A 26,623-nucleotide genomic window follows, 5' to 3' on the forward strand; every position below is an offset into this window, starting at 1 on the left:
ACTAACCAAACACCGTCATGAAGACCAAGGAACTCTCCAAACAAGTAAGGGACAATGTTGTTGGGAAGTACAAGTCAGGGTTAGGTTATAAAAAAATATCTAAATATCTTTGATGATCCCTAGGAGCACCATCAAATCTATCATAACCAAATGGATAGAACATGGCACAACAGCAAACCTGCCAAGAGACGGCCGCACACCAAAACTCACGGACTGGGCAAGGAGGGCATTAATCAGAGAGGCAGCACAGAGACCTAAGGTAACCCTGGAGGAGCTGCAGAGTTCCACAGCAGAGACTGGAGTATCTGTACATAGGACGACAATAAGCAGTACGCTCCATAGAGTTGGGCTTTATGGCAAAGTGGCCAGAAGAAAGCCATTACTTTCAGCAAAAAACAAAATGGCACGTTCTGAGTTTGTGAAAAGGCATGTGGGAGACTCCCAAAATGTATGGAGGAAGGTGCTCTGGTCTGATGAGACTAAAATTGAACTTTTTAGCCATCAAAGAAAACGCTATGTCTGGAGCATACCCAACACATCACCCAAAGAACACCATCCCCACAATGAAATATGGTGGTGGCACCATCATGCTGTGGAGATGTTTTTCAGCAGTCGGGACTGGAAAACTGGTCAGAGTTGAAGGAAAGATGGATGGTGCTAAATACAAGGATATTCTTGAGCAAAACCTGTACCACTCTGTGTGTGATTTGAGGCTAGGACAGAGGTTCACCTTCCAGCAGGACAATTACCCCAAATACACTGCTAAAGGAACACTTGAGTGTTTTAAGGGGAAACATGTAAGTGTGTTGGAATGGCCTAGTCAAAGCCCAGACCTCAAACCAATAGAAAATCTGTGGTCAGACTTAAAGATTGCTGTTCACAAGCACAAACCATCCAACTTGAAGAAGCTGTAGCAGTTTTGCAAGGAGGAATGGGCAAAAATCCCAGTGGTAAGATGTGGCAAGCTCATAGAGACTTATCCAAAGTGACTTGGAGCTGTGATAGCCGCAAAAGGTAAAGTATTGACTTTAGGGGGGTGAATAGCTATGCACATTGACTTTTTCTGTTATTTTGTCCTATTTGTTGTTTGCTTCACAGTAAAATAAAAACAACTCCAAAGTTGTTGGCGTGTTCTGTAAACTAAATGATGCAAATCCTCAAACAATCCATGTTAATTCCAGGTTGTGAGGCAACAAAACATGAAAAATGCCAAGGGGGGTGAATACTTTTGCAAGGCACTGTAAATAGATATTGTATTGATGCATGATGGTATATGCACAGTAATGACACAACCAAAAATAGGTATAAATTGCAAGAACCAGACTGTCTTGGCATCCTTGAAAAATCGCAATAGAACTCAACGCGTTTCGTGGAACATGTCCACTCATCAGGAGTACAGTATAAGAAATGTCTATAATAGTAAAAAAGTAAAAAATATATAATATAATAGTATACGGTCAAAATTATTGAACACTTTGCTATAACAGGAATGAAAGACATGATCTAGGAGAGATAAGCAACCTGGTACTTACTAGTCAGCTGGAAATTAGCCCGGTTCCCAAAGGGAGGGAGAGAAAGGGGGTGACAGCAATGTCTGATCCAGGGCTAAGAAAGGAATGACCTATCCATACCAAAGGAACAGCCAGAGGGGCAGATCGGAAAACAGCAGAAAAGTCCATGGAATAGTGGGATTCAGGAACAGCTTGCGTACCTCCTGATGAGTGGACATGTTCCACGAAACGCGTTGAGTTCCATTGCGATTTTTCTAGGATGCCAAGACAGTCTGGTTCTTGCAATTCATACCTATTTTTGGTTGTGTCATTATTGTGCATATAAACCATCATGCATCAATACAATATCTATTTATGTGTTATAATATGTGCTTTTTTATATGTCAGCTTGTTTTTATAACTTTTTTGTGATTCATTACCATGTACTGTGTTTTTCTACGATTATATAGATTTACTCTTGGATTGTAATAAACTTTTTATACTATTTACTTTATGATATTTTGACTCTGGGTAGTGACATGCCTCGTTTAAAGTCCCATGACCACTGTTTCCTTTTACATATTAGTCATTTATAGATGGAGGCATGTCACGGAGGTCATATCTCTTGTAAAAAGAAGAAATAAGAGTGGTGCGCCTAATCAGTAACGTGACATGAATTAATATACTTAAAGAATGAACATGTTAAGTATCCAAAACATACAAATAAATAAATGTGAATAAAAGTCCAACTAAAGCCCAATGGTAGGAGTCAGTTTATGGGCTCTTTCACACGGGTCAGATCAGTGATGATCCACCCCGTGAACACCCGCTTGCTCAGCGGGGATCGCTCCGCCGATCCCCGCTGAGCAGAAAGATGACAGGTCCATCGCTGCACACTGTGCAGCTACGGACCTGTCAGAGCGCCGCTCTCCCCTATGGGGGATCGGATGATGATGGACCGTAGTGTCCGTCGTCACCCGATCCGATCAGAAAACGGATGGAAAAGTAGGTTTTTCCTCCGTTACACTTTTCGGATCGGAGCGGGTCGGATGTCAGCGGACATGTCACCGCTGACATCCGACGCTCCATAGGGATACATGTATGTCCGTTTTTCATCCGAAAACGGAAGGATGAAAAACGGACATACGGATCCCTCGTGTGAAAGAGGCCTATATAAAGATAAAAATCTCATAGTGATAACTTGATAGAAGAAAAAACAGACGGCAAATCAATCCAAACATCGACTGTTATATTTTTGAATTGGCCGCTCACCCTCAAAAATTACCCAAAGGTCAAACAAGGCTCATCAGATAGTCAGATAAGAAATCTTGCAGATGGATCTGTAAAGACATCCAGGTCCCAAGTGAAGGCGAAGAACTACGTCCAGATCTCGGTATGAAAACATTTTGGGAAACTCCATATGTAGAGGAAACAGCTCCTCAAAGGAAACAAAAAAGAGCCATAGTGCAATATTGCCAATTAAAAAGTAAATGTATTAAGTACAAGAAGCTGCTTACATCACGTAAGAATTTACACATTTATTTATTTTTATGTTTTGGATACTTATCATGTTCATTCTTTAGTTATATTAATTCATGTCACGTTACTGAATAAGCGCACCACACTTATTTCTTCTTTTTACATTTGATTACGCAGTGTTTTTTGGGTACACTACTAAGTGGTTGCAGCTAATTCACGGTCACTATACATTCATTATATTATTATATTTATTATATATCATTTATTATATATATATATTTTCTTTTCTGAATTTATTTTGACTTTATTCACTGTAGGTTGATGGTTTTATATTTTCTTTAAAATTATACATAGGAGCGCACAAGTTTATTCCTTTATAAAACAGGTCATATCTCTTGCTATTAGGATCCTAACATGCCCAAGCTCATCCCTACTGCTAAATTGTTCAAAATTCAAGCCCTGTGACCCTGACAGCAAATTATCAGCTGGACAGTCATTGCATACCATCAGCTACTGTCACTGTTCAGGTACTCTGACTGCCGCGGGTGCAGAAACGAACAAAAACAATAGCCAGCAGTGGAGATTTCTCCAACCACCCATAAACAGGGGAATGACTTTGGCTTATTCGGCTCGTGGATTTGGTCGAGGTACTTCTAGCGTTAGTGTCATTTTGTAGCAGAGGTGTGCCCTGTGTATATATATATATACTACACTTCAATAAACAAGACGTTTAATATCCTCGGAGTAACCCCAGACTCCTATTAATCCAATAATAGTTAGCTTCCCTTTTGCAGTCATTAAGCTGTCACTTTCTGTTAGACATCTGAAGTCAAAGCGGTAATTCTGGTTCTCGGTGGCCATGAAAAGCCCTTGATCTTCTACTTTCTGTGACAAAGCTGCACTTTCCGCATGACTTTCTGGGGACGGTCTGCTGTACAGAATATGACTCATCACATCATACATCCACAGGACAGATAGAAGGGCTGCTGAACACAACATTAAAGTATTATTAAACTCTCAGCAGTTTTTAGTTGAACACATAGGGGGGTTATTTACTAAAGCTGGAGAGTGCAATATCTGTTGCAGCTCTGCATAGAAACCAATCAGCTTCCAGGATTTATTGCCAAAGCTTAATTGAACAAGCTGAAGTTAAAAGCTGATTGGCTACCATGTACAGTTGAACCAGATTCTGAGTGCTCCAGATTTAGTAAATCTCCCCCATAGAGTGCAATGTAGTTTATTCACTAAAAAAAAGGAAGGATTACACAGTACAGTCACTTGGCTTCTCTGCTTAACCACTTGCCCACCGGGCACTTTCACCCTCTTCCTGCCCAAGACAATTTTCAGCTTTCAGCGCTCTCACACTTTGAATGACAATTGTGCCATTATGTACCCATGGCATTTTTATAATTATTTTGAGACAGATTGAGCTTTCTCAGTGGAACCTCGGATTACGAGCATAATCCGTTTCAGAAGTATGCTTGTAATCCAAAGTACTCGCATATCAAAGCGAGTTTTCCCATTGAAGTCAATGGAAACGAAAATCATTTGTTCCACATTGACGTCAAAGGGATGTAATACCACATGCAGCCAGAGGGGGAGGGCGCTGGAGAGCCTCAGAAACGGCCGAAAAGGCCCGAGGACGCTTCGGCTGACCTCGGCAAACCTCGGAAAGACTTCCTACCTGAGATTTGCCGAGGTCAGCCGTGCTGTCCTCGGGCCCTTCCATGCATTTCCGAACGGCGCAGATCGGCTGCGATCAGCGACGTTCGGCTCTGCTCTGCTATGCATGAATCTATCCATTAACCGTATAGGGGGGTGGCATGGATAGAGGGGGTGGCGCCCGTGTGCCCTTAACGGATGGGCCGCCCCTGAACGAATTAAGACCGAAAATTAAAAAAAAACACTTTTTTTATTGTTTCTGTTATAAAATTTTGCAAATAAGTACTTTTTCTTCTTCACTGATGGACAGTGATGGGTACTGATAGGGGGCACTTATGGGCACTGATGAGCCTGCACTGCTGGGCACTGATATGCTGCAGTGATGGACACGGATTGGTGGGGCTGATGAGGGGATACTGATGGGCACTGATAGGTGGCACTTATGGGCACTGAATGAGCCTGCATTGGTGGGCAGTGATATGCTGCAGTGATGGACACAGATTGGCACTGATGGGGCTGAAGGACAATGAGGGCACTGATGATCAGTATGGTGGAAAATGCAATCAGCGCAAATACACAAAAGATTTTTAACAATTGTTTGCCAGCTGAACACTTAAAGGGTAATCACAACACCTAGAAAAAGATCAATAAATAAAAAGAAGTTCAGCATGTGGAAAGAGAGATCCAGAAACACAGGAAATGTGTGAAAATCCCTCCACCTCCAAGATGTTTCCTCGCTCACCTATTTCAATAGACCTCGGAGCTAACAGGAAGTCAACAGTGGGGTCTATTGAATAAGGTGAGCGAGCGTCTTGGAGGTGGAGGGATTGCCACGCATTTCCTTTGTTTCTGGATCTCTGTTTCCACACGTGGATGTTCTTTGCTGTCTGGGCTCTGTGGTTCATCTTACAGAATATTTGGACTTTTTTTATATATTGTGTTTTTGGAACTTTGGGTTTTTCTTTGCGCTGCACTTCTTTTTATTTTTTGATCATTGATGATCAGTGCTCTGATTATCAGTGTTATTGTCCCATGTCACAGAAAAAGACTTTTGAGGCAAAAAGGAAGTTCTGGACAGCCACACTCCGGAACATAGCCTTCATTAGTGAAAAGTTCAACAGATACAAGCCACATCAAAAAATGGGACAAACGAGCTGACGTGTTTCACACTTAACAGTGCTTAGTCATAGCTAAAAGACGTTTATCGGCTTTCCTTTCCTCACACAGTGACAGCGCAGAGGAAAGGAAATACTGATAAGCAGCATTTGTTTACATCTGTGTTTGAACACAGCTGATCACATGGTAAAGGGCCGCTGTGATTGGCCCTTCACCTCAGTCTATGATCGGCTGGGGGGGGGGGTTCTGGGAGGACGTCAATAAACACCCTCCCAGAATTGGACGACTGCGCTGTAGCCTGATTCACACCTATGCAGGATGCAGTTAACATACAAAGCAGACACATAATTTCTTGGAGGATGAGACCTACACACCTCAAACCCCTAGGTTCTCTATAACAGTTATTGATGTACACCTACTGCTGTTGTGCTGATTGATCGTTCTGTTCTTTGTTCTCAGATATGCCCATATCCCCCTCTCCCTTTTCCCCACCATTTCACTTTGGGTTATGTTGGATGCAGCACGTGAGGTGTTGTATCCTATATATGAGAACACAATCCTGTTTTGATACAACGGTTAAAATACTCACAAACCCCCTGTGACTGGGGTATTATTATTATTATTATTATTATTATTATTATACAGGATTTATATAGCGGCAACAGTTTACACAGCGCTTTACAATATAAAAGGAAGACAATACAGTTATAATACAATAAAATACAAGAGGATTAAGAGGGCCCTGCTCAGAAGAGCTTACAATCTAATAGGGTGGGGCAGGTGGTACAAAAGGTTGTAACTGTGGGGAATGAGTTGATGGAAGTGGTAAAAGATTAGTTAGAGACATTATAGGCTTTCCTGAAGAGATGAGTTTTCAGGGATCGCCTGAATGTAGCAAGAGTAGGGGATAGCCGGATAGATGGAGGTAGTGAGTTCCAGAGGATGGGAGAGGCTCTGGAGAAATCCTGGAGATGAGTATGGGAGGAGGAGACGAGAGAGCTTGAGAGTAGGAGGTCTTGAGAAGAGCGGAGAGGATGATTTGGGTGATATTTGGAGACAAGATTGGTGATGTAGCTCGGGGCAGAGTTGTGAATGGCTTTGTATGTTGTGGTTAGTATTTTGAATTTAATTTGCTGGGTGATTGGGAGCCAGTGTAGGGATTGGAGTAGAGGGGTGGTGGTCAGTGTAGGGATTGGAGGAGAGGGGTGGTGGTCAGTGTAGGGATTGGAGGAGAGGGTTGGCAGACACTGAGCGGTTGGTAAGGTGGATAAGTCTGGCAGCAGCATTCATGATAGACTGAAGAGGGGATAGCCTATGGAGAGGCAGGCCAATGAGAAGGGATTTGCAATAGTCAAGGCGAGAGATAACAAGAGAGTGAATGAGGAGCTTGGTGGTTTCATTTGTTAAAAAAGGGCGAATTTTAGAGATGTTACGGAGGTGAATTCTACAAACTTTTGACAACGATTGGATTTGAGGCTGAAATGACTAGTCAGAGTCTAGGATTACACCTAGTACCCTGGCGTGAGGGGAGGGACTGATGGTTGCATTGTTGATTTTGATGGAAAAGTCATGGAGGGGGGCATGGGCAAGGGGGGAATATTAATAGCTCAGTTTTAGAGAGATTTAGTGGTGAGGAAGTGGTGCGACATCCATGCTGATATGTCAGATAGTAAGTTAGTAATGCGAGAGGAGACTGAAGGAGTGAGGTGAGGAGTAGACTTGGGTGTCCTCAGCGTATAAGTGGTATTGGAAGCCGTGGGCGGTTATCAAGTGACCAAGGGAGGAGGTGTAGACAGAGAAGAGAAGGGGTCCAAGAACAGAGCCTTGGGGGACCCCCACAGAAAGGGGCAATGGAGAGGAGGAGACAGAGTTGTAGGTGACACTGAAGGAGCGCTGTGGTTAAATAGGATAGAGCAGAATCTCGGAGGCCAAGGGAATGTAGTTTATTGAGAAGGAGCGGGTGGTCAACAGTATCAAAGGCCGCAGAGAGGTCAAGTAGTAGGAGTATGGAGTACTGGCTGTTGGTTTTAGCAGTTAGTAAATCGTTAGTGAGTTTTAGTAAGGCAGTTTACGTGGAGTGCTGCGAGCGAAAGCCAGACTGTAAGGGGTCAAGAAGGTTATTTTCATTGAGGTAGGAGCTAAGACGGTTGTAGACTAAGCGTTCTAGAAGTTTAGAGGTGAATGGGAGCAATGAGATGGGTCTTAAGTTGTTTAGATTGGTGGGGTCCAGTGAGGGCTTTTTAAGAATGGGAGTGATCTGTGCATGTTTTAGAGGGGAGGGGAAAATGCCACTAGAAAGGGAGAGATTGAAGATGTGAGTGAGGGAGCATAGGATAGAAGAAGAGGGTGACCGTAGTAGTTGTGAGGGAACAGGATCCAGGGGACAATTGGTTAAGTGGGCAGAAAAGTTTGAGAAAAGTTTTGTAACCTCTTCAGTAGTAGCCAATTCAAGAGGAGAGTGTTGAATGTGCTGTTAGGCAAGGTATGTTGGGTGGGGAAGATGTACGCACAGTGGAGGTATCCTCACGAGTTGCATCAATCTTGTCTTTGAAGTGATTGGCAATCTCTTGGGCAGTGAGTGAGTTAGTGGGTAGAGGGGGTGGGGGACGAAGCAGAGAGTTAAAGGTTGAGAAGAGCCGACAGGGACTGGATGACAAGGAATTAAAAAGAGAGACAAAGTAGGCTTGTTTGGCAGCATGGAGGCAGGAATTGTATTTTAGGTATAACTTGATGACGTCATATAAGGCTAGCTATCTGAATGTATCAGAGGTTTCTTTACGCTCGCAACCCAATGTCCTCTCTTGTCCCCATATGTGCCCCTTGGGCATTTATTGTTTTTTCTTTTTTCTGCCTTGTTGTATTTTGCTTTTCTCAATGTATGTTATTTTAAAAATATAAAATAAAGATTATAAAAAAAAACAAAAATATACAAAGCAGACTCATCTATCTATCCATCCATGTCTCTATTCTTTATTTTGCTGGGAAATCACTTTGAAAAACACATCTCTAGTATTTCTGGCTAAGGCCATCTTGAGTAAGGGCAGAGGATTCATGTAGATATTACTTTTGTAGCAATTGTATACACTATAAACATTTTTTTTTCTCGTAAGTGGATTTACCCTTAAGGCTACTTTCACACTGAGACGCAGAAAAGTGCCTGAAAACCGCCTCCCATTCATTGCAGTGAGTCTTTTCACACTGGGGCGGTGCGCTTGCAGGACGTTAGAAAAAGTCCTGCAAGTAGCATCTTTGGGGCGGGTTGGGAGTGCTGTATTTTGCGCTCTCATTGCAATGAATGTGCAGCGTTACCAAAGCGCCCGAAAAGTGCTTTGAAAGCGACACAAAATGTAATTTTTTACCCTTTTTTTGGGGTAAAAAGCGCCCCTCTAGCGGCTGAAAAGTGGCGCTGCCAATGTGAAAGTACTCTTTCATACACAAGGCCACACAATTGTTGGCAAACAATTACAAACGTAGTGACCTACTAGATGTACTATGTGGTTTTTCAGCTCTTTAGCGCCACCCTTTGGGCTTCTTCTGCTAATTTCATATTAGTAGAAGTTTGGTGAGGGTTGATTCGCACTTTTCATTTTGCGCTTTTGATTTTGCGCTTTTCAATTTGCGTTTTTCAGTTCATTTCTGAACGGCCGTTCGTCAACCAGACATGTTGTGGAATCGGAGGAGATAACGTGTTATTTATTATTGGCCTTGGAGTTATTGCTTTGACATTATTTTTTTGGTTGAATAATGATTTGATTTCTATATTTTTGGAGGCATAGAATGCACTTTTTGGTTAAGTTCTATTGGCAGATAGCATGTCTAATTATATTTGTTTTCTTTTTTAATGCACAATAAAAAAAATTGTGTAGAATAATACTTGGCTATGTGTTTTACTTCAAATGACAGTTTGGGAGTAGGCAGTTACATTTCAAAAAATACAATGTAAAATTGACAAGGGACATCATCATAGTTGTATCTTTGATCCTAAAAACTACGGGATAATGGTGTTGTGGTAACTTGCCCAAATAAAAAAAAAAGCATAATAATATTATTCTTAATATCACTAGAAAAAAAAAGCCTTTGAAAATTAATTTGCAATAACTCCATCAGTATTACCAGCAAAGCAGCTTCATTATTATCCCATTAAAGAAGAAGAGAATTGTGCTCTGCATTTTGAGATTTCATAATTTGCCACGTCACGAATGTTAATTCTCCATTACGAACGCTAGTTTACAAGACCGACCGCTTCTGGCTCGTCCTTGCTTCCGAGCATGCGTGTTTGGACTTTTGTCCGACGGACTTGTGTACACACGCTCAGAAAATCCGACAATACACATTTGTCCGCGGAAAATTTGAAAACCTGCTAGCCAACATTTGTTGGCGGAAAGTCCGACAACAATTGTCCGATGGAGCATATACATCTAACACATCTAAAAATGTTCTAACAGCCTGCCATCGAACATTTCCCGTCGGAAAGTCCGATCATGTGTACGCGGCTTTAGGCCTTGTACACATGGTACGAAAATCAGAAGGGAAAAATCTTAAGCCTCGTACACACGATCGGACTTTAAACAAACTTTTCCGTGGATTTCTGTCCAAAGGGCGTTGGCCTTGAACTTGTATTGCATACACACGGCAGGACTTTTTAGGCAACAAACACGAATGTAGTGACGTTTCAACGTACTGACGACACTTCAAAAGAGGACGTTCATTTCTCCGACGCCACCCTTTGGTCATCTTCTGTATTGTTGTCTGATCTTTTGCATTGATTCTGAGCATGCGTGTTTGTACTTTGTACTAAAGTCCGATGGTTTTGTGTACACACGATCGGACTTGCCGACGTAGGACTTTTGTTGCCGCCAAGTTTGTCTGTTCGCACAGCCAACATTTGTCCGATGAAAACCGAAAAAGTTTGTCCGATGGAGCGTACACACGGTCGGATGATGCCTTAAAACAGTTAATTTGCATTTTTGTTGTCAAAAAGTCCGATCGTGTGTATGGGCCTTAAAGACGAGCTGTCTGCGGATTTTCGGATCGTTAGTACGGTGCTTTTGACAGACAAAAGCTGGATGTGCAGGCCTTTAAAATTTTTGTCGGATGTGAACTCAACATCTGATTTTCGGATGGTCAGTACAGAAATTGTCACACAAAAGTCAAAAGTCATAATCTAGAATTACCATTCGTGACGCGGCAGCTGATGAAATGTCGAAATGCAGCGCACAATTCTCTTCTTCTTTAATGGGATAATAATGAAGCTGCTTTGCTGGTGATACTGATGAAGTTATGCCAAACGTATTTTAAAAGGCATTTGTTTTGTACGATCTGAAAATCGCAAATCAACGCTCACCAAACTTCTACTAACACGAAATTGGCAGAAGGGGCCCAAAGGGTGGTGCTTGAGAAATGAACTTCCTCTTTATACTCTCATAGTACGTCACTACGTTCAGGTTTGTCAAACGACAATTTGTGGTTAGTTAGTATGCTAGACAAAATCCTGAACACGCGCTTTTGACAAAAAAATCAGACGCTCGATCGTCCAACAATCAAACCTTCCCAGGTGGAGGCACCTGGGAAGGTCATTATTTTCAAGCTGATCACATTCACATATCAATAAAACAAAAATCACTTTAAAAAGATTTTATACTTTTATTTTAAAATCAGAAGCCTGTTTATTCTATACTTTACATTGCAGCAGCTAGTTTATGTATGGGATATGTAACAAAAATACAAAGCTTTACAATATATACAGTTTGAACAAATAAATATGTTTGTACATCAAGTGAATAATATTACATTACAGTTCATATATCTACATTGTATTCCTGGCACGATTCATTTACATTTCACAACTTGGTGAAATTAGATACAAAAAACAACAATAATCAACCACAGAATTTAGACGTGTTTTGCTGAATTATAGAAGCCAATATGAATTCATCCGTCTTCTTGTTGTAGCACATTAAAAAAAAAAAAAAAAAAATTATATATATATATATATATATATATATATATATATATATATATATATATATATATATATATATATGTATATATTTTTTTTTTTTTCCCATCAAAAACATTGTAGCTTTACTCCTCATTTTAGTGAATGCCCAGTTGACGGTGTACATATCAGCTGCCAACTTACACAGACCACACACATTCCAATCTCATTGTACAAACTTCTTTAGATTCACCAACAGCTATGTATTGTGAGGGCCGATGGAATTGAATATCATGTTGTGTCACATGCTGTGCGTTGCATTAAAAAAAAGTGCATGTCTGTTTTTTTTTACTTCTTGCCGCTCATGCGTAGCAGTCAGTGTACAATTTTTTTCTTTTTTTTAAAGTTTCTAACCACCAGGGAAAAGTTTTTTTAGGCAAAAACACGCGGAGTCTCTTCTCCCATAAAAGCTGAACTGTCCTTTTGCTTTAACTTGGGAGCAGAGACACAAATTTCTGCAGGAAGGTCTAACTAATGGAGTCTCTGCGTGATGTAGAAATCCAGCAGTTAAAGAAGAACTGCAGTCTGCTCACATCATTTGTAATAAAAAACATCTTTTGCCATTCTGAAGCTTCCCTCCAACCACTTTGCATATTATTTTATATATACTGTGATTCTGTACTTGCCAAATATGCTGCAAAAATCTCCCCCCACTGAGTCTGGCTGCAGTTATTTTAACTGTGGGCGGCTGAAGCTGCTGCCTGTTTACTTTCTGGATTCACACAGACACACCTCCAGCTCTGCAGCTCTCATTGGCCCTCTTATGACTCATCCTCCCTCCCTTGCTGGCAAACTCTCACGAGAGTGAGAGAGAGAGCTGTGCATGATGTCATAAGCCTAGGCTTATTACCAGACAAGAAACAGGAAGTGGGCTGTATAAGGTTACAGGCAGGAAAAAAAATGTTTTACTATCCAAAGTTAAAACAAGGGCATAAGATTTAATAGATGGAAAGTTGAAAAAATGACCGAAGGTCCGATTTAAAGTGATTGTAAACACCTTGTAAAACAACCTATTCCGTTTTTAATAGAAATGAAAGGCAAAACATTTGTGAACAGATATAAAAACATTATAAATACATTTTTTATAAGTGATTACATACCCTCTATTCTCAGCCACAAAAGAGCTGGGGGGAATAGAACAACAGCGCACTGATCTTCTCAATGCATGGCTGTGCAGGGTGGGGGGGTGGGGGGTGTCAGGACAAGTCTAATCATTGGAGGAGAGCAGGCTGCATTCCTGTCCCAGCTAGAGATCTGACCACGGTGTGCACTCTTGCTTAGTGTGGTCAGTTTTTAATAGGAAAGCAGAGGGACTGGCAGGAACACCAGGGTTTTCACACGAAGGAAGCAATACAAAGAGATCATGAGACTTTCTCTTACAAGTACATGGTACAGCGGGCACAGATCAGGAATAGGAAATGTTGGGTTTACGTATACTTTAACTTGATGCCCCAGTGCCCACCCAAAGCTGACACATTAGATAAGTAACAAATTATGTTTATTCCTCCTTTAACCAGCGCCAGGATCCATTAAGTGATGTTTGGAGATGCCTGCAGAGAATTAAAGATATTGCAGACGGACTGGTTGGGCATCACTGAGCCGTGTAACTAGGAAGGTTCATTAACTTCATTAATGAGTGAAAACTATTAAGTGCATAAATGCTACAATCAGCCATCAAAGAATAAAAATACCCACAGAGTTTATATGAGGAGCAGAGGATACGATGGTTGTTTGATTGTCAGCGTGTATGGTGTAGGAATCATTCCAGAAAACCTTTAAGCCCAATCACACTTTTTATGGTGTGTAATGCAATGCGTTTTGGCAATCGCTGTTAGAGCTAAATCCATTAGGATTCGGCTTCTAACACACCATTTAAAAATGAAAAAGTATACATGACCCTTTTTTCTTAAATTGCAGCACTCCATAATACACATACATGCGGTGCACAGTGCATTGTGCTCTACTGTACCAATCCCAATGTTCTATGTGCGGTGCATTGCCATGTCTTGTAGTAATGCGTGTTAATATGTGCATTTTAGTGTGCATTTCCACAACACACAAGTGTAAATGGGTTGTGAGCCCCCCCTCCCTCTGTAGCTGCATTCTCTGACATTATTTTTTTTTACTTGCTTTCCTCCAGGAGGACCCCATGATGGCACCACAGGGGTCCCTACAGTCTTCACTTCGCCAGGGCTTGGAAGAGGGATCCAGAGAGCCCCCTGCATGGGACACAGAGCACCATGTAGGATCCTTCCCCCGCTCCAGCATTTACTGGTCCTGCTTTGATTTTTTAGGGGAGAGTTTTTAGCACTGAAATCCTTCCTCCTCAACATATGTTGAATGCAGCTACACAGGGTGACAACACTACAGTGAATTCGGTGCAGCCATGATAACGTTGTCACCATAGGTGTGCGCAGCCTATTGAATTAGGGCGTGCACCCCAAAGCTCAAACACAGATGAACGTGTGTGTATATATATATATATATATATATATAGCAGTAAGGCAATGGACAGTGTCAGTAGGGCAGTGGTCGGTGTCAGTAATTTATTTTTTTATTATTACTTTTTTACAATTTTATTTTACAATAATTCTTTATTATTTTACATTTTTTTAGGAGCCCCATTGGGGGGCTTTGGTGAAATATCAGGGGTCGACTCCTCACTTTTGAGACAAAGAAAGGGACTGAGGACAGAGATTCCTCAGCCCCTTTCTCTGCAGTCAAGCAGCAGGGGGAATCTGTGCAGCACGGGGTGATTAGGGTGTGCCCAGGCACACCCCACGCGCACGCCTATGGTTGTTAGCCTGCAGAGGAAGGGAAGGATCATCAGGTATTTCGTAGTTAAAGCGGAGTTCCACCCATAAAATTAACTTTGCATTATTCAGCAGCATTAAACCTAAGAAACATCATTTGGAATTTTTTATTTTTTTTTTTTTTACTCACTTTTACCAGTCTGTTGCTAAGGGGTGCCTTGTAATCTGCCTCTTTCTCTCCCTGGCGCCTGACGTCATTTCCCTCGACACCCGTGCTCGCCAGTACTCCTGGGGGATGCTTGTCATCATTTCCCAGGAGTCAGTGGGCAGCGCCGAGGGCTTCGTTGCCATCACAACGGGGCAGGCACTTCCGACGACGACGCCCGTTGTGATGGCAACGTCAGAAGGGTACGGCGCTGCGTGCTGTACATACTGCGCATGCACGAGAACGGGCGGTGCATGCTGGTCGCTCAGCTGCACCTGACCCTGGAAGATAGTGCTTGTGGGCTTCACATGCCCACAAGCAAGATGGAAATTGCCAAGAACGAGCAATATAACATATCTTCCTCTATTAAATCGGCAATCGAGCGGCGATTCATCAGAGAAACGTGAGTGCTATTAATAAGATTTTTTTTAAAAAGATATTCATCAAAAAAAATAAATAAATAAATAACAGTTGGAACTCCGCTTTAATGTGGTTTGACAAAATTAAAGTGGCAGTTACATTTCATATTTTCACGTTTTACTTCTAGTTGTACTTTGAGGCTGGCTCCATTCTATTGCCCTTGCGATAAGATGTGTTTAAATCTGCATTTTTAGAGCCCATTACCGCAGTGCAAGGTACCATGTGATATACAGTATGTGATTTGCCATTTGTTCTAAATAGCTCAAAGCACATATAACATAACAAACACACCTGTGCTGTTGAGTACCACAAAAATAGAGCAGGGTTTTTTTTTTGTGCACTAATGCATGAAAGGGCGTGAAGGGGCCCTTGAAAAACAATTGTCTGTAGAATGTAAGTTGGCCATATTGAATTCTTTTTGTACATCTATGAGGAAGTCCGAGGAGTCTCCCCTGATAACAAATGATCCATGTGAAACTGCGCACGTGCCATAGGTCACCATAAATCAGGTCCCGTTCACACCTGAGTGTTTTTTTGAGCGTTTGTACGGGTTTTTTTGGGAGTGTTTCAAGCTTGTTTTTTTTTTTTGCTTTACATATTTGTTATCATTTTATTTTTTTTTACATTTTTAGTCAATGGAAAGTTATTTTCTAGGCAAGAGAACACCTGAAATAAGTGCATTGCGCATATTTTTCATGCGCTTCCATTTAAGTTTATCAGGGTCAAAACATGCGATGGTGCCCCAGAGGAAGCTCATGTGTTTATTCGATCTACAGACTTCAAGCGACATTATGCTGAGGTGTGAATGGGCATCATTGAATAGGATTAAAAGCCTAGTGTCGAGCATTGGAGCACTTTTGGTAACAGCTTCAAATCATTCAGCTGTGAACGAGGCCTGATTCACATCTATGCGTTGGTGCTTTTTTGCAGAAATGCACTACAGTTCATTTAACATGGTTTCCTATGGGACATGTTCACATCCGCTGCGTTTTTGGAAAGGGTCAGGGACTTTTTTTAAATGCTAAACAGTGCTTTTTTTGCTTTTTTTGGTTCAATGGACATTAATGGAGAAGGTGCAGAAAAGTGTTTTGCATTTTTTAACCTGCCCAACAGCAAACTGGGTACATAAAAAAAAAAAATGCAAATCGCGGTAAAATTGCGTGTGCAAAAATGCTAAACACACAGCAAAAAAACAGATCAAGAGCAAACTGCATATGAAGTAACCTGAATTTATAAAATATTTATAAAATAAACCTGAGTTTATTTTTGATGTCGATTATCATCCTGGACCCGCTTTCTTTCTTTCTACTTCCTTTCCTTCTCAATGTAAGTTTATATTAAAGCAGCTATCTAGTTAACTTGATGTCCAGTCCATGCCTACAGTTTGAACCCATTAGGGGTAGGCTGGTCCTGGATATCAAGTGTTTTATGAATACGCAACAACTTTATTAAATTACTGTAACTATTCCAATTAATATTGACTAAAGTAAATGACCATTTGCTTTGTTACCTAATAATAAAAATAAAAAAAAGGAAGAAAACTGCATAAGTGTGAACCGAGCCTAAAAGTGTATTTCCACTTTTACAGTAATACTTGAAAACCCCTCACTCAGTGGCTGCCCATCCATGCGGGGCGCAGGGGCACTGCCCTCCTAATCCATGAGCCTGTGAAGCACATGATTTGAGCCTGAGGCTCTAATTGTTTTAAAAAAAGGGTGGGCTCGGGGCACAGAGCCCACCCGCTTGTGTGACAATAGCGAATTAATATTCGCTATTGTCTTACTGACTCTCCTCCCGGACAATCAGGAAGTGGGTCCTAAGACCCGATTGCCCAGGAGTCTTGGAACGGTCTGTTCAGCCGGGAGGAGAAGCAATGCCCCTGGAGCGAGAAGCAGCAGCCCTACCATCTGCCTTCTAAGATAAGGAAGCCTCTGATCGCCCCGTCCATCTCCTGCAGGGGGGTGTGGTGATTGCCGCCTTCCCATCCGTCTCCCATGGGGGGCATCACCGCCTTCCTGACCGTCGCCGCCACTGCGTTTGTTAATTGTTCCCATTGACAGCATGCATGCCTAAAAATTATTTTAAAAAAAATATTCTTTACCTTTTAAGGTGTTTTTTTGGAGTCAATTAATATACAAGACTCTATAGGCAGCTTGTTTTGTTAAGAACAGCTTGCAATGTGATTAGGGACAGATTGGACTAAAAGTGCATTAACATACAATGTGCCACCCAAGCCTTGAGATCTTTAACCCTTTAGTACGACAGATGGTGTGCAAGTCTGCAGTTGTTTACAACTGATAATAAGATCTGACAGCACAGCACAGACAGGGTTATTTATGGTGAATTTAACTTGTATGCCTCCTCCTTAACATTACACAGAAGGGGAAAGCTAAGTAGGATTTTTTGGTTGGGAGTTTTCAGAAAAAAGGAAAGGAAATAGGAAGACATTTTTAATATTTGTTTAAAGTTATGCTATGTGAATGGGAACATGTAAAAAAAATAAGTAGGTGTTATCTTAGTTTGGCTACAAAGGTGGGAATAAACTTCAATGGTGGAGTAAAAATAAGAAAAAAAAAGAAGAAAGCTGTTGGACAGCTGTGCAAGAGCACACAATAATTGGCTATAATGCGGGCGTTCCATGCAAATGATGGTTCATTCAAAACCTGCAGACCTTTATAAATGAAGAAATAATTGATGGCTTCACCCTGTGCGTCACAGAGGAATCTGTATAAAACATAGAAAATGTCAAACAGCTCAATCAATGTGGAACTTGCATGAGAGGTGAGCGTGGGTGGCTATGACTCAGGACACAGGAGCGGTGTTTGGGTGTTTTTATCATTAGTTCAATAAAGCCAGCGTGATTCTACCAGAGCACCAATCCAATTATTATCTTTCTACCACTGCAGGAAGGCTCCTTGGTTCCCCAGGGTGCCGCAAACACAGAATGAAGTTTGCCCCAAATCAGGATCATGTGGTGCAGTGACCGCCAGCACCCTACCAACCAATGAAGCTCTGGGGGCAGAACACAAAGCATTATTCGTTGCTATGGTGCTGGCAGCTGGGCTGCCCATGTCATAGCACCACATATAACTGATCCAGGGCAGGTGACATGCAGGGCGTCCCCCAGCCCTGGATGGAAGTGTGCCTCCGTCTAGACCTGCTATGCCACCCACCCTCTGCCATGCTGCTGAGCCAGTAAGGTAGGACACTAACGGAAACAGGGGACACGCCCCCTCCCTTTCTCCTTGTCAGACACGCCCCCTCCCTTTCTCCTTGTCAGACACGCCCCCTCCCTTTCTCCTTGTCAGACACGCCCCCTCCCTTTCTCCTTGTTAGACACGCCCCCTCCCTTTCTCCTTGTCAGACACGCCCCCTCCCTTTCTCTTTGTCAGAAACGCCCCTCCCTTTCTCCTTGTCAGACACGCCCCCTCCCTTTCTCCTTGTCAGACACCCCCCCTCCCTTTCTCCTTGTCAGACACCCCCCCTCCCTTTCTCCTTGTCAGACACCCCCCCTCCCTTTCTCTTTGTCAGACACGCCCCCTCCCTTTCTCCTTGTCAGACACCCCCCCTCCCTTTCTCCTTGTCAGACACCCCCCCTCCCTTTCTCTTTGTCAGACACGCCCCTCCCTTTCTCCTTGTCAGACACGCCCCCTCCCTTTCTCCTGGTTAGACACGCCCCCTCCCTTTCTCCTGTCAGACACGCCCCCTCCCTTTCTCCTTGTCAGACACGCCCCCTCCCTTTCTCCTGGTCAGACATGCCCCCCCCCCCTTCTCCTTGTCAGACATACCCCTGCTCTTTCTCTTGGTCAGACACGCCCCTCTCTTTCCCCTGGTCATGCAAGCCCCCTATCTGCAAGAACACAATCTGTATGTGAGGATACTTGTGATTAAGGGATATTAATCAGCTAGGCCAGCATAGAGCAGGAAGTATATATCCACTAAGAGAAAAAGGATTTCAAGAAATTTACAAGTGAAAACACATACCATACGGTGATCCAGGACTATAAGAGAATAAAATCTGTGAGATGTCCGTTTGGCTTTTTTTACATGAAGGAGGAACTAAATCAGAACAGATCTGATAAAGCCAAACTCACCCCCAACAACAAAAGTTAGGTAATCTGTTTCCTTGGGTGCTTTACAAGAGGCGTGGGCAATGTTCATTATATTATCAAACGACCATATTTCCATTTTTAGGTTGGCTTTAAAAGCAGTGTCCACCTTTTGAAAAATGTAATTAAAGTTTAAAACCCCTCCAGCATTTTTTTTTTTTAATTGTTATTACATTCACTTTTTCACTTAGCAGGATTGTTCTGAGATGAAAGAGCAATCTTCATGTTGCAAGCAGACCTTTAAGGAACAAGTGCATTGGAAACAGGACTGTTCTTGCAGCACAATATTTCAGAAATATTTAATTTCTTTTTTAAAGTGGAACTTTATGGTACATATTAAAAAAGGGCGAACAGGTAGGATTTTTAATGCAGAAGAGACATGCTTTGTCTCTTCTGCATTAGCTACCTACCTGCCTGTCCGCCCCTGTGCAGTGAGCTGTGCATGCGCAGCTCAGTGTAGAAATTCAGCAATGTTGAAGCCGACTGTACTCCTGCGCCAATGCGTGGCTACTCGAAGATGTCACCAGACAGCGGGGAGGTCCAGGACACTGCATTACTGGGGCCAAGGTAAGTATAGTTCCAGTTTAATGTTGGTACAGTACACTGTATGCATTTAAAGTGTATATAAACCCAAGAACAAAAATATAATACAAATTACTGTAGATGTGGTGGCTGCATTTGTTTTCTTTTATCAGGTTTTTGTTCCTTTATTGTTAAATGTTGATCCTTCCAGTGACACATTTCCTGTCCTAGGGTGACAATGCGTACTCACTGTACTATATCTATAGACACAGGTGTGCGCACAGGGGGGGGCCAGGTGTGCCTGGGCACACCCTTATCACCCCGTTTGCATTAGCATTATTGCTCTGTGTGGCAGTGGGGGGATGGGAAAAGATCTCCCATTGAGCGACTCTGCTTAAAGGAGAAGTGTGGAAGCATTCTCTCTTACTCTCACTCTGCAGGCAGAGAGACCATATGCTGTCGGGGCACAAGGAAGACTGTGTGTACAATATATATATACACATGCATGTGTGTTTGAGCTTTGGTGTGCACACCCTAATGCCTAGGTCATCATAAAAAAGGAAGTGTATTAGGATTACAGAACACCCCCTTTTATAACATGGTGGGTGGTGTTCTGTAGCCCACAGAGATTTCTAGGAACAATGTAACTGATGACATTGGAGAAGACTGTACAGGACGTTATCAGTGGACACAATTTCTGGCAGGATCAACAGGTTTTTTTTTTCCCTTGTTGAGCTCAAAACACTTTCAATGGTCTATTTAAAAGGGAGGAAATAAGAGAAGTTCATTGGTGGGGTTTACATATGCTTTAACTTGCATTAGGCTGGATTCACACCTATGCATTTTTAGTGCTTTTTGCATTTTGAAGATTTGCACTACAGTCCATTTAAAATGGTTTCCTATGGAACACGTTCTGTAGAGCAAATCTGCAAAATGCAAACAGCACTAAAAATGCATAGATGTGAATCCAGCCTTATTCAGAACTGAATGATACATCCAGGAAGGTGCATTTAGGCTCGGTTCACACCAATGCGTTTTTTGCAGAAATGCAGGACATTTTTAACATGGGTTCCTACGGAACACATTCATATCAATGCATTTTTGTGCCTCTGCGTTTTTGGAAAGGGTCAGGGACTGTAAGGCCTGATTCACACCTATGCATTTTTAGTGCTTTTTGCATTTTGCAGATTTGTACTACAGCCCATTTTACATGGTTTCCTATGGCACGTTCTGTAGAGCAAATCTGCAAAATGCAAAAAAGCACTAAAACTGCATAGGTGTGAATCCAGCCTTAGGCTGGATTCACACCTATGCATGTTGCTTTTGAGCGTTTTTGGAGGTTTTTTTTTCATGCTTGGCACGTTTTTGAGCCGCGTTTTTGCCGCGTTTTTGCCGCGATTTGCGTTTTTTTTTTTTTTTTCATTTTTTTTTACAGTCTTAAAAAAAAATTACAAAAAAAAAAAACAAAACGGCAAAAACGCACCAAAAACGCATCAAAAACGCTGCAAAAACGGTGCACTTGCGTTTTTGATGCTTGTCCATTGAAAACCATTACATGCAAAACGCTGCTTTTTGCATGAAAAAAAGTCCCCGACCCTTTCCAAAAACGCAGAGATACAAAAAAGCATTGATGTGAACATGTTCCATAGGAACCCATGTTAAAAAATTCCCGTGCATTTCTGCAAAATGCAAAATGCATCAAAAAACGCGCTAGTGTGAATGGGGCCTTAATGCAAAACCCTGCTTTTTTTTCTTTTCTTGGTTCAATAGACTTCAATGGAGAAGCTGCAGAAAAGCATGTAGTGCATTTTTACAGCAATTTGCATTTTTTAATAACAACTACAACAAAACAACTAATTTGACTAAAAAAAATAATAATAAAAAAAAAAAAAAAGAAGAAAATCGAGGCAAAATTGCAGTAAAAAAAAAAAAAATAAACAAAGTTGCTCAAAAGAAAACTGCACAGGTGTGAATGGAGCCTAAAAGCTATTTAAATTCAATAGCCAGTATGGGACTTGCATGCATATCCGGGAATAACAATCTATTAAGAGACCAATTGTAACCGCATCCAAACCCAGTTGTGACGCAGAAAGTATTGTAAACATAATGCAAATGGTGTCTAGATACCACTGCACAAGGATTTAGGCTCTCCTGAACTCCAAAAAAAACCCCAAAAACATGCAGCCATGGATAAGCAGCAATTTTATGCTATTCTCTCTTTTGCTGGAGTTCTCCTTAAGGCCCCTTTCACACTTGTGCGACTTCAAAGTCCCGCGATTTCGCCGTGATTTGGGAGCAGTACTACTTTGCCACAACTTTGACATTAACCATTCTCAGCTTGTGCTTACAAAGTCGTACTGAAATTGTATCTATATTATTTGAGGGTACTACTTGAGGGTTTAACATTGAGGTCTATGGACATCAACTCGCATGGAAGTTGGACCAAAGTACCGCAGGGACTACTTTGAAGTTGGCACGACTTAAAGTCATGCCAATATGAATGGTAGTCATTGAAAATCATGGAGAATGACTTGTAATACGATTTTGCAGTACAAAATCGTGGGACAAGTCGTATAAGTGTGAAAGGGGCCTAAAGGTTTTTGATTGGACATGGATCTTCACAGTAGCCAATACCAAGGACCTATTTAATTTGTCTTATGTGTTAGTAAAGTTTCTGCTCTCACAAGACCCTGCATATAATAATTATACTATTTATAAAAAATAGTTCTGACTAAAGAAGCCACTGAATATATAAAAATTACAATATACAAAATATACAGCGTCCGTTCCAAATATAAATAAATCCCGTGTACACAGTACACGTATGAGATCATTCTTGCTGCCGTCCTTGACAGTTCTATGTCAGGAATAGCCAGGAAGAGTATAGAAGGCACAGGAGGAGGCCGAGGCCTTGTGTGGAATGTCTCTGGGAGCCATTGAGCGGGGATGTGGTGGAGAAGATGGCGTCTGTCTCGTTCCTGGGCAGAGCCATGTTACAGATATTCCCTTCACAGCATGATGTGCATACCTGCAGGAACAAAGAGAAGGTTTTATTTATATTATTTTTCTCCCCTCAAGTTTTTGTACATTATAATCAGGACTAAAAAAAATATACATTTTAAAAATATTTATTCTTTTAAAATGTGTAAATATGAAATACTGTATATGAAAATGATATAATCATCTTTTATTCAGCCAGAGGGTGGAGCTCTAGGCTCCTTTTGCATGTTTTCTACTGTCTATGTTGCTCCTTTGTTGTAAATTGCCTGTTATTTACAGAGCCCAGTAGCTCATGCTGGCATTTACAAACATAAGAATGACTCTTGACAGAGATTTGTCCCTTACTGGATGGCTCAGGCAGAGGTTTCAGTCAGGCAAAGGCAGCTTAGAGGCAGGCAGGTAGGCCCAGCCTGATGGTTCTTCCAACATTAACGTGGTTATAAACCCTCACATATACCCAGAAAAGTGACTGGCCTCAGGTGAAACACAGAGATGAAACAAATCCTCCTACAAAAGTTGTACCTGTTTATCTGCAGTCTTTTCTTCTCTACAGCTGTTTAAAGTGCAGAATTTATAAAGCTTGTCTGAGCTTTTAGAAAATGTGGCCGAGAGCTGAAGTTACACTCTGAAGAGCTCAGTGAGGAGAGCTCTAAGAGCTGATTGGAGGGAAAGGACACACCCCCTTCACACAGCACCAAGGAACAGAGCTGAGGCTGTCAATCAGCTGGAGATTTGTATTTCCATCCATCCAGTCCTGGGATACACACAGCCCCTCCACAGAGTACAGTCAGCCTGGTGACCTGCATTTGCCTAAGTCAGAGGCCTGCTGCCAAGCCACCTCCCCACCCCCAAGGCTGGACCTTGTAGGAGCACTGATGAGGCAAGCTCTCTAGTTTCTCCTGTCAACACATTCCTTGTCACGTAAATGCAGGACACCCCTTCCTCTCAGTCTGAGTGCTGCTGTACAAGGTATTACAACATAATGCAGCCCCATTTATTTTGAATAGTGCCTTAACATGCCTAGGCAGTGCAACAAACCACACTTGCAAACCGTCTGTGAGTTGTGGTGCAATGCAATAACAAAAAATAGTCTGTTTTTCTATGTAGCCGGAAAAAACATATGGGTTGCTGCTCAGGCTCCTATATCCAAATCCAGTGGACTCCACTGTGGGTGCAGGATTGGTTTGAGGAGCCCATCCTGGCTCTGTGTATTCAACAGATAAGAAAAGGGTCCTGATCGCTGCACACCAAACAAACCCAACCACTATGCAAGTATTAGCAGCCTCAGCCTAGCTCTGTCCAATGAGGAAGGAAAAGGAGCCGCACATCACACACAAACCTCATGTAAAGAGTGGAAGCAGCCTCAGCCTAGACCCTGTCAAGGCCACACCCCTGACATGTTTCACCCCACCCATGGGGCTTAGTCGTGGAAATTCCCATTTGGCGGGGTGAAACATGTCGAGGTGTGGCCTGGATGGAGTCTAGGCTGAGGTCGCTTCCACTATTTACATGAGGGTTTTATATGATGTGCGGCTCCTGGGACTTCTTTTCCTTCCTCATTGGCCTCTATGGAGCTGAGATGAGCTTTTTCCCCTGCCTGCACTCCCAGCAATTGTCAGCATATAAGGACTTACAATAGTCTGAAGCTGCACTCTTAATTCATTTGTGTGGCTCTGCTAAGCCATGCCCCCACCAACGCGTTTCACCCCACCCACGAAGCCCATGACCACTATGGTGAGTGACTATTGGGACTCTTTTCTTCTGTTTTTCTATGCTCAAAGTCAATTGAAAATGAATATATTGCCTTAAAGTCATACCTTGTGGCCATGCTTCCCACTGTCCCTGCATCCCGTGTTCAAGCAATGCTCCAGTGACACGCAGCGTTTTGTCACCGACAAACTTTCCCCCAAAGCATCCATGTTATGGTAAGAGTGACAGTATCGTGTATCTGATGAAGAGACAAAGCATGAAAAATACAAATATTAAGGTCTGCAGTGAAGTTGTACAATAATTAAAGATGCATATACTCAAATATTTTTCCCATAAAAATTGCTGCTGATCAAAACTTACACCAAGCCCTTGTTCACATCTGTGCGGTACACTTTAGGTGTTTGTTGCATTGCAGGATTTTTTTTAACACAATGCAGGTAAAATGCACAGGCATGAACAAGGCCTAGTGTTATTTTCGGGGCACACAAACACTCCAAAATCCCTAGTAAATAATAAAGAAATGAGGCCGTGTGGAGTACATAAATAACAAATACAGCCGTGGCCAAAAGTTTGAGAATTACACAAATATAACTTTTGTTAAAAGTAAAGTCAGCTGTTTTTAGATCTTTTTGTCAAATGTGGCGTCGCTAGAGGGGAGCAAGAGGGGGGCGATGGCCCCCTAGGTTATTGCTTGCCAATGCTTGTGCCCCCCCCCCACTGGGGGCCAGGGGGTCACATGCGGCAGCACGCAGTGTTGCTCACATAGTGGGAGCTTTTTTCTCTCCTGTCTCCTCTCCCCACATGCTGCTACAGCCCAGCGCACACAGCAAAGCAAACAGACACAGTCCAGCAGAGAGAACAGAGCGGAGGGAGGATCCGCCCCTTAACCCCACCCACCTACGCACTGATCTACCAGAGCTGAGCTCCCTCGGAGGCTGTGCCCGGCCACCGGATCCAGGGCCCTGTTGCCACCCGTCCGGTCTCCACTCAGGGCAGGAGATCGTTGTGTTCTCAGGATGCCCTAGGCCTGTGTTGAAGGACTGGGCAGCCAGGAGGAGAGGACTCCAGAGGCAGAAGGTTCAGACAGGCCACCAGCTGACTACCAGGAGGAGAGGTGAGTGAGCCATCACACTGAGGCTGAGCAAAGACCTTAGTGGGGTGACTGGGGTTGAAATTTGTGGAGTGTGGGTCCGCTGACACCAATGCTGGGGGTTAATAGTGCGTCCACTGACACCAATGCTGGGGGTTAATAGTGCGTCCGCTGACACCAATACTGGTGTTTAATAGTGCATCTGCTGACACCAATGCTGGGGGTTAACAGAGCATCTGCTGACACCAATGCTGGGGGTTAATAGTGCGTCTGCTGGCACCAATGCTGGGGTTAATAGTGCGTTCCCTGACACCAATGCTGGGGGTAATATTGCATCCACTGACACAATGCCGGGGGTTAATAGTGCGTCCGCTGACACCAGAGCTGGGGATTATTAGATTGTCCACTGACACCAATACTGGGGTTTAATAGTGCGTCCGCTGACACCAATGCTGGGGGTTAATAGTGCGTCCGCTGACACCAATGCTCGGGGTTAATAGTGCGTCCGCTGACACCGCAGCTGGGGATTATTAGATTGTCCGTTGACACCAATACTGGGGTTTAATAGTGCGTCCGCTGACAACAATACTGGAGGTTAAAAGTGTGTCCGCTGACATCAGTGCTGGAGGTTAATAGTGCTTCCGCTGACACCAAAGCTTGTTTTTTAAGTGTTATGTTAGTACAATAGAAAGGTATCATTGCATACTGCATTGTATTTTGTAATCTTATTTATATATACTTATTTAGTTTTTTCGGTGCCATGCTTTAGTGGTGAAAATTATTAGTGCCCCCCAATTTTGACTGTGGTATCATATGTGCCCCCTTATATATTGTTCCTAGAGTCGCCACTGGTTATACTGAAGTATAATTACAAGCATTTCAAAGAGTCAATATTTGCAGTGTTGACCTCTACTTTTTCAAGACCTCTGCAATTCACCCTGGCATGCTGTCAACAGACTTCTGGGCCACATCTTGACTGATGGCAGCCAATTCTGGCATAATCAATGCTTGGAGTTTGTCAGAATTTGTGGGGGTTTTTTGTTCACCCGTCTCTTGAGGATTGACCACA

General features: G+C 42.5%; 1 protein-coding gene across 1 annotated transcript in view; it reads right to left on the reverse strand.

The window, feature by feature from the left end:
* Nucleotides 1-18,888: 18,888 nt before the first annotated feature.
* Nucleotides 18,889-26,623, reverse strand: part of LYPD6 (LY6/PLAUR domain containing 6) — a 99,744-nt gene continuing 92,009 nt past the window's right edge. The window contains exons 5-6 of the mRNA XM_073634206.1: nt 24,572-24,702; nt 18,889-22,782 (exon numbers count right to left, since the gene is read on the reverse strand). Of these exons, the coding sequence (XP_073490307.1) occupies nt 22,612-22,782; nt 24,572-24,702 (302 nt within the window). The 3' untranslated portion in view covers nt 18,889-22,611. The remainder of the gene's footprint in view (nt 22,783-24,571; nt 24,703-26,623) is intronic.

Source organism: Aquarana catesbeiana, linkage group LG06, assembly GCF_042186555.1.
Source record: "Aquarana catesbeiana isolate 2022-GZ linkage group LG06, ASM4218655v1, whole genome shotgun sequence".
NCBI classification, from domain to species: Eukaryota; Metazoa; Chordata; class Amphibia; order Anura; family Ranidae; genus Aquarana; species Aquarana catesbeiana.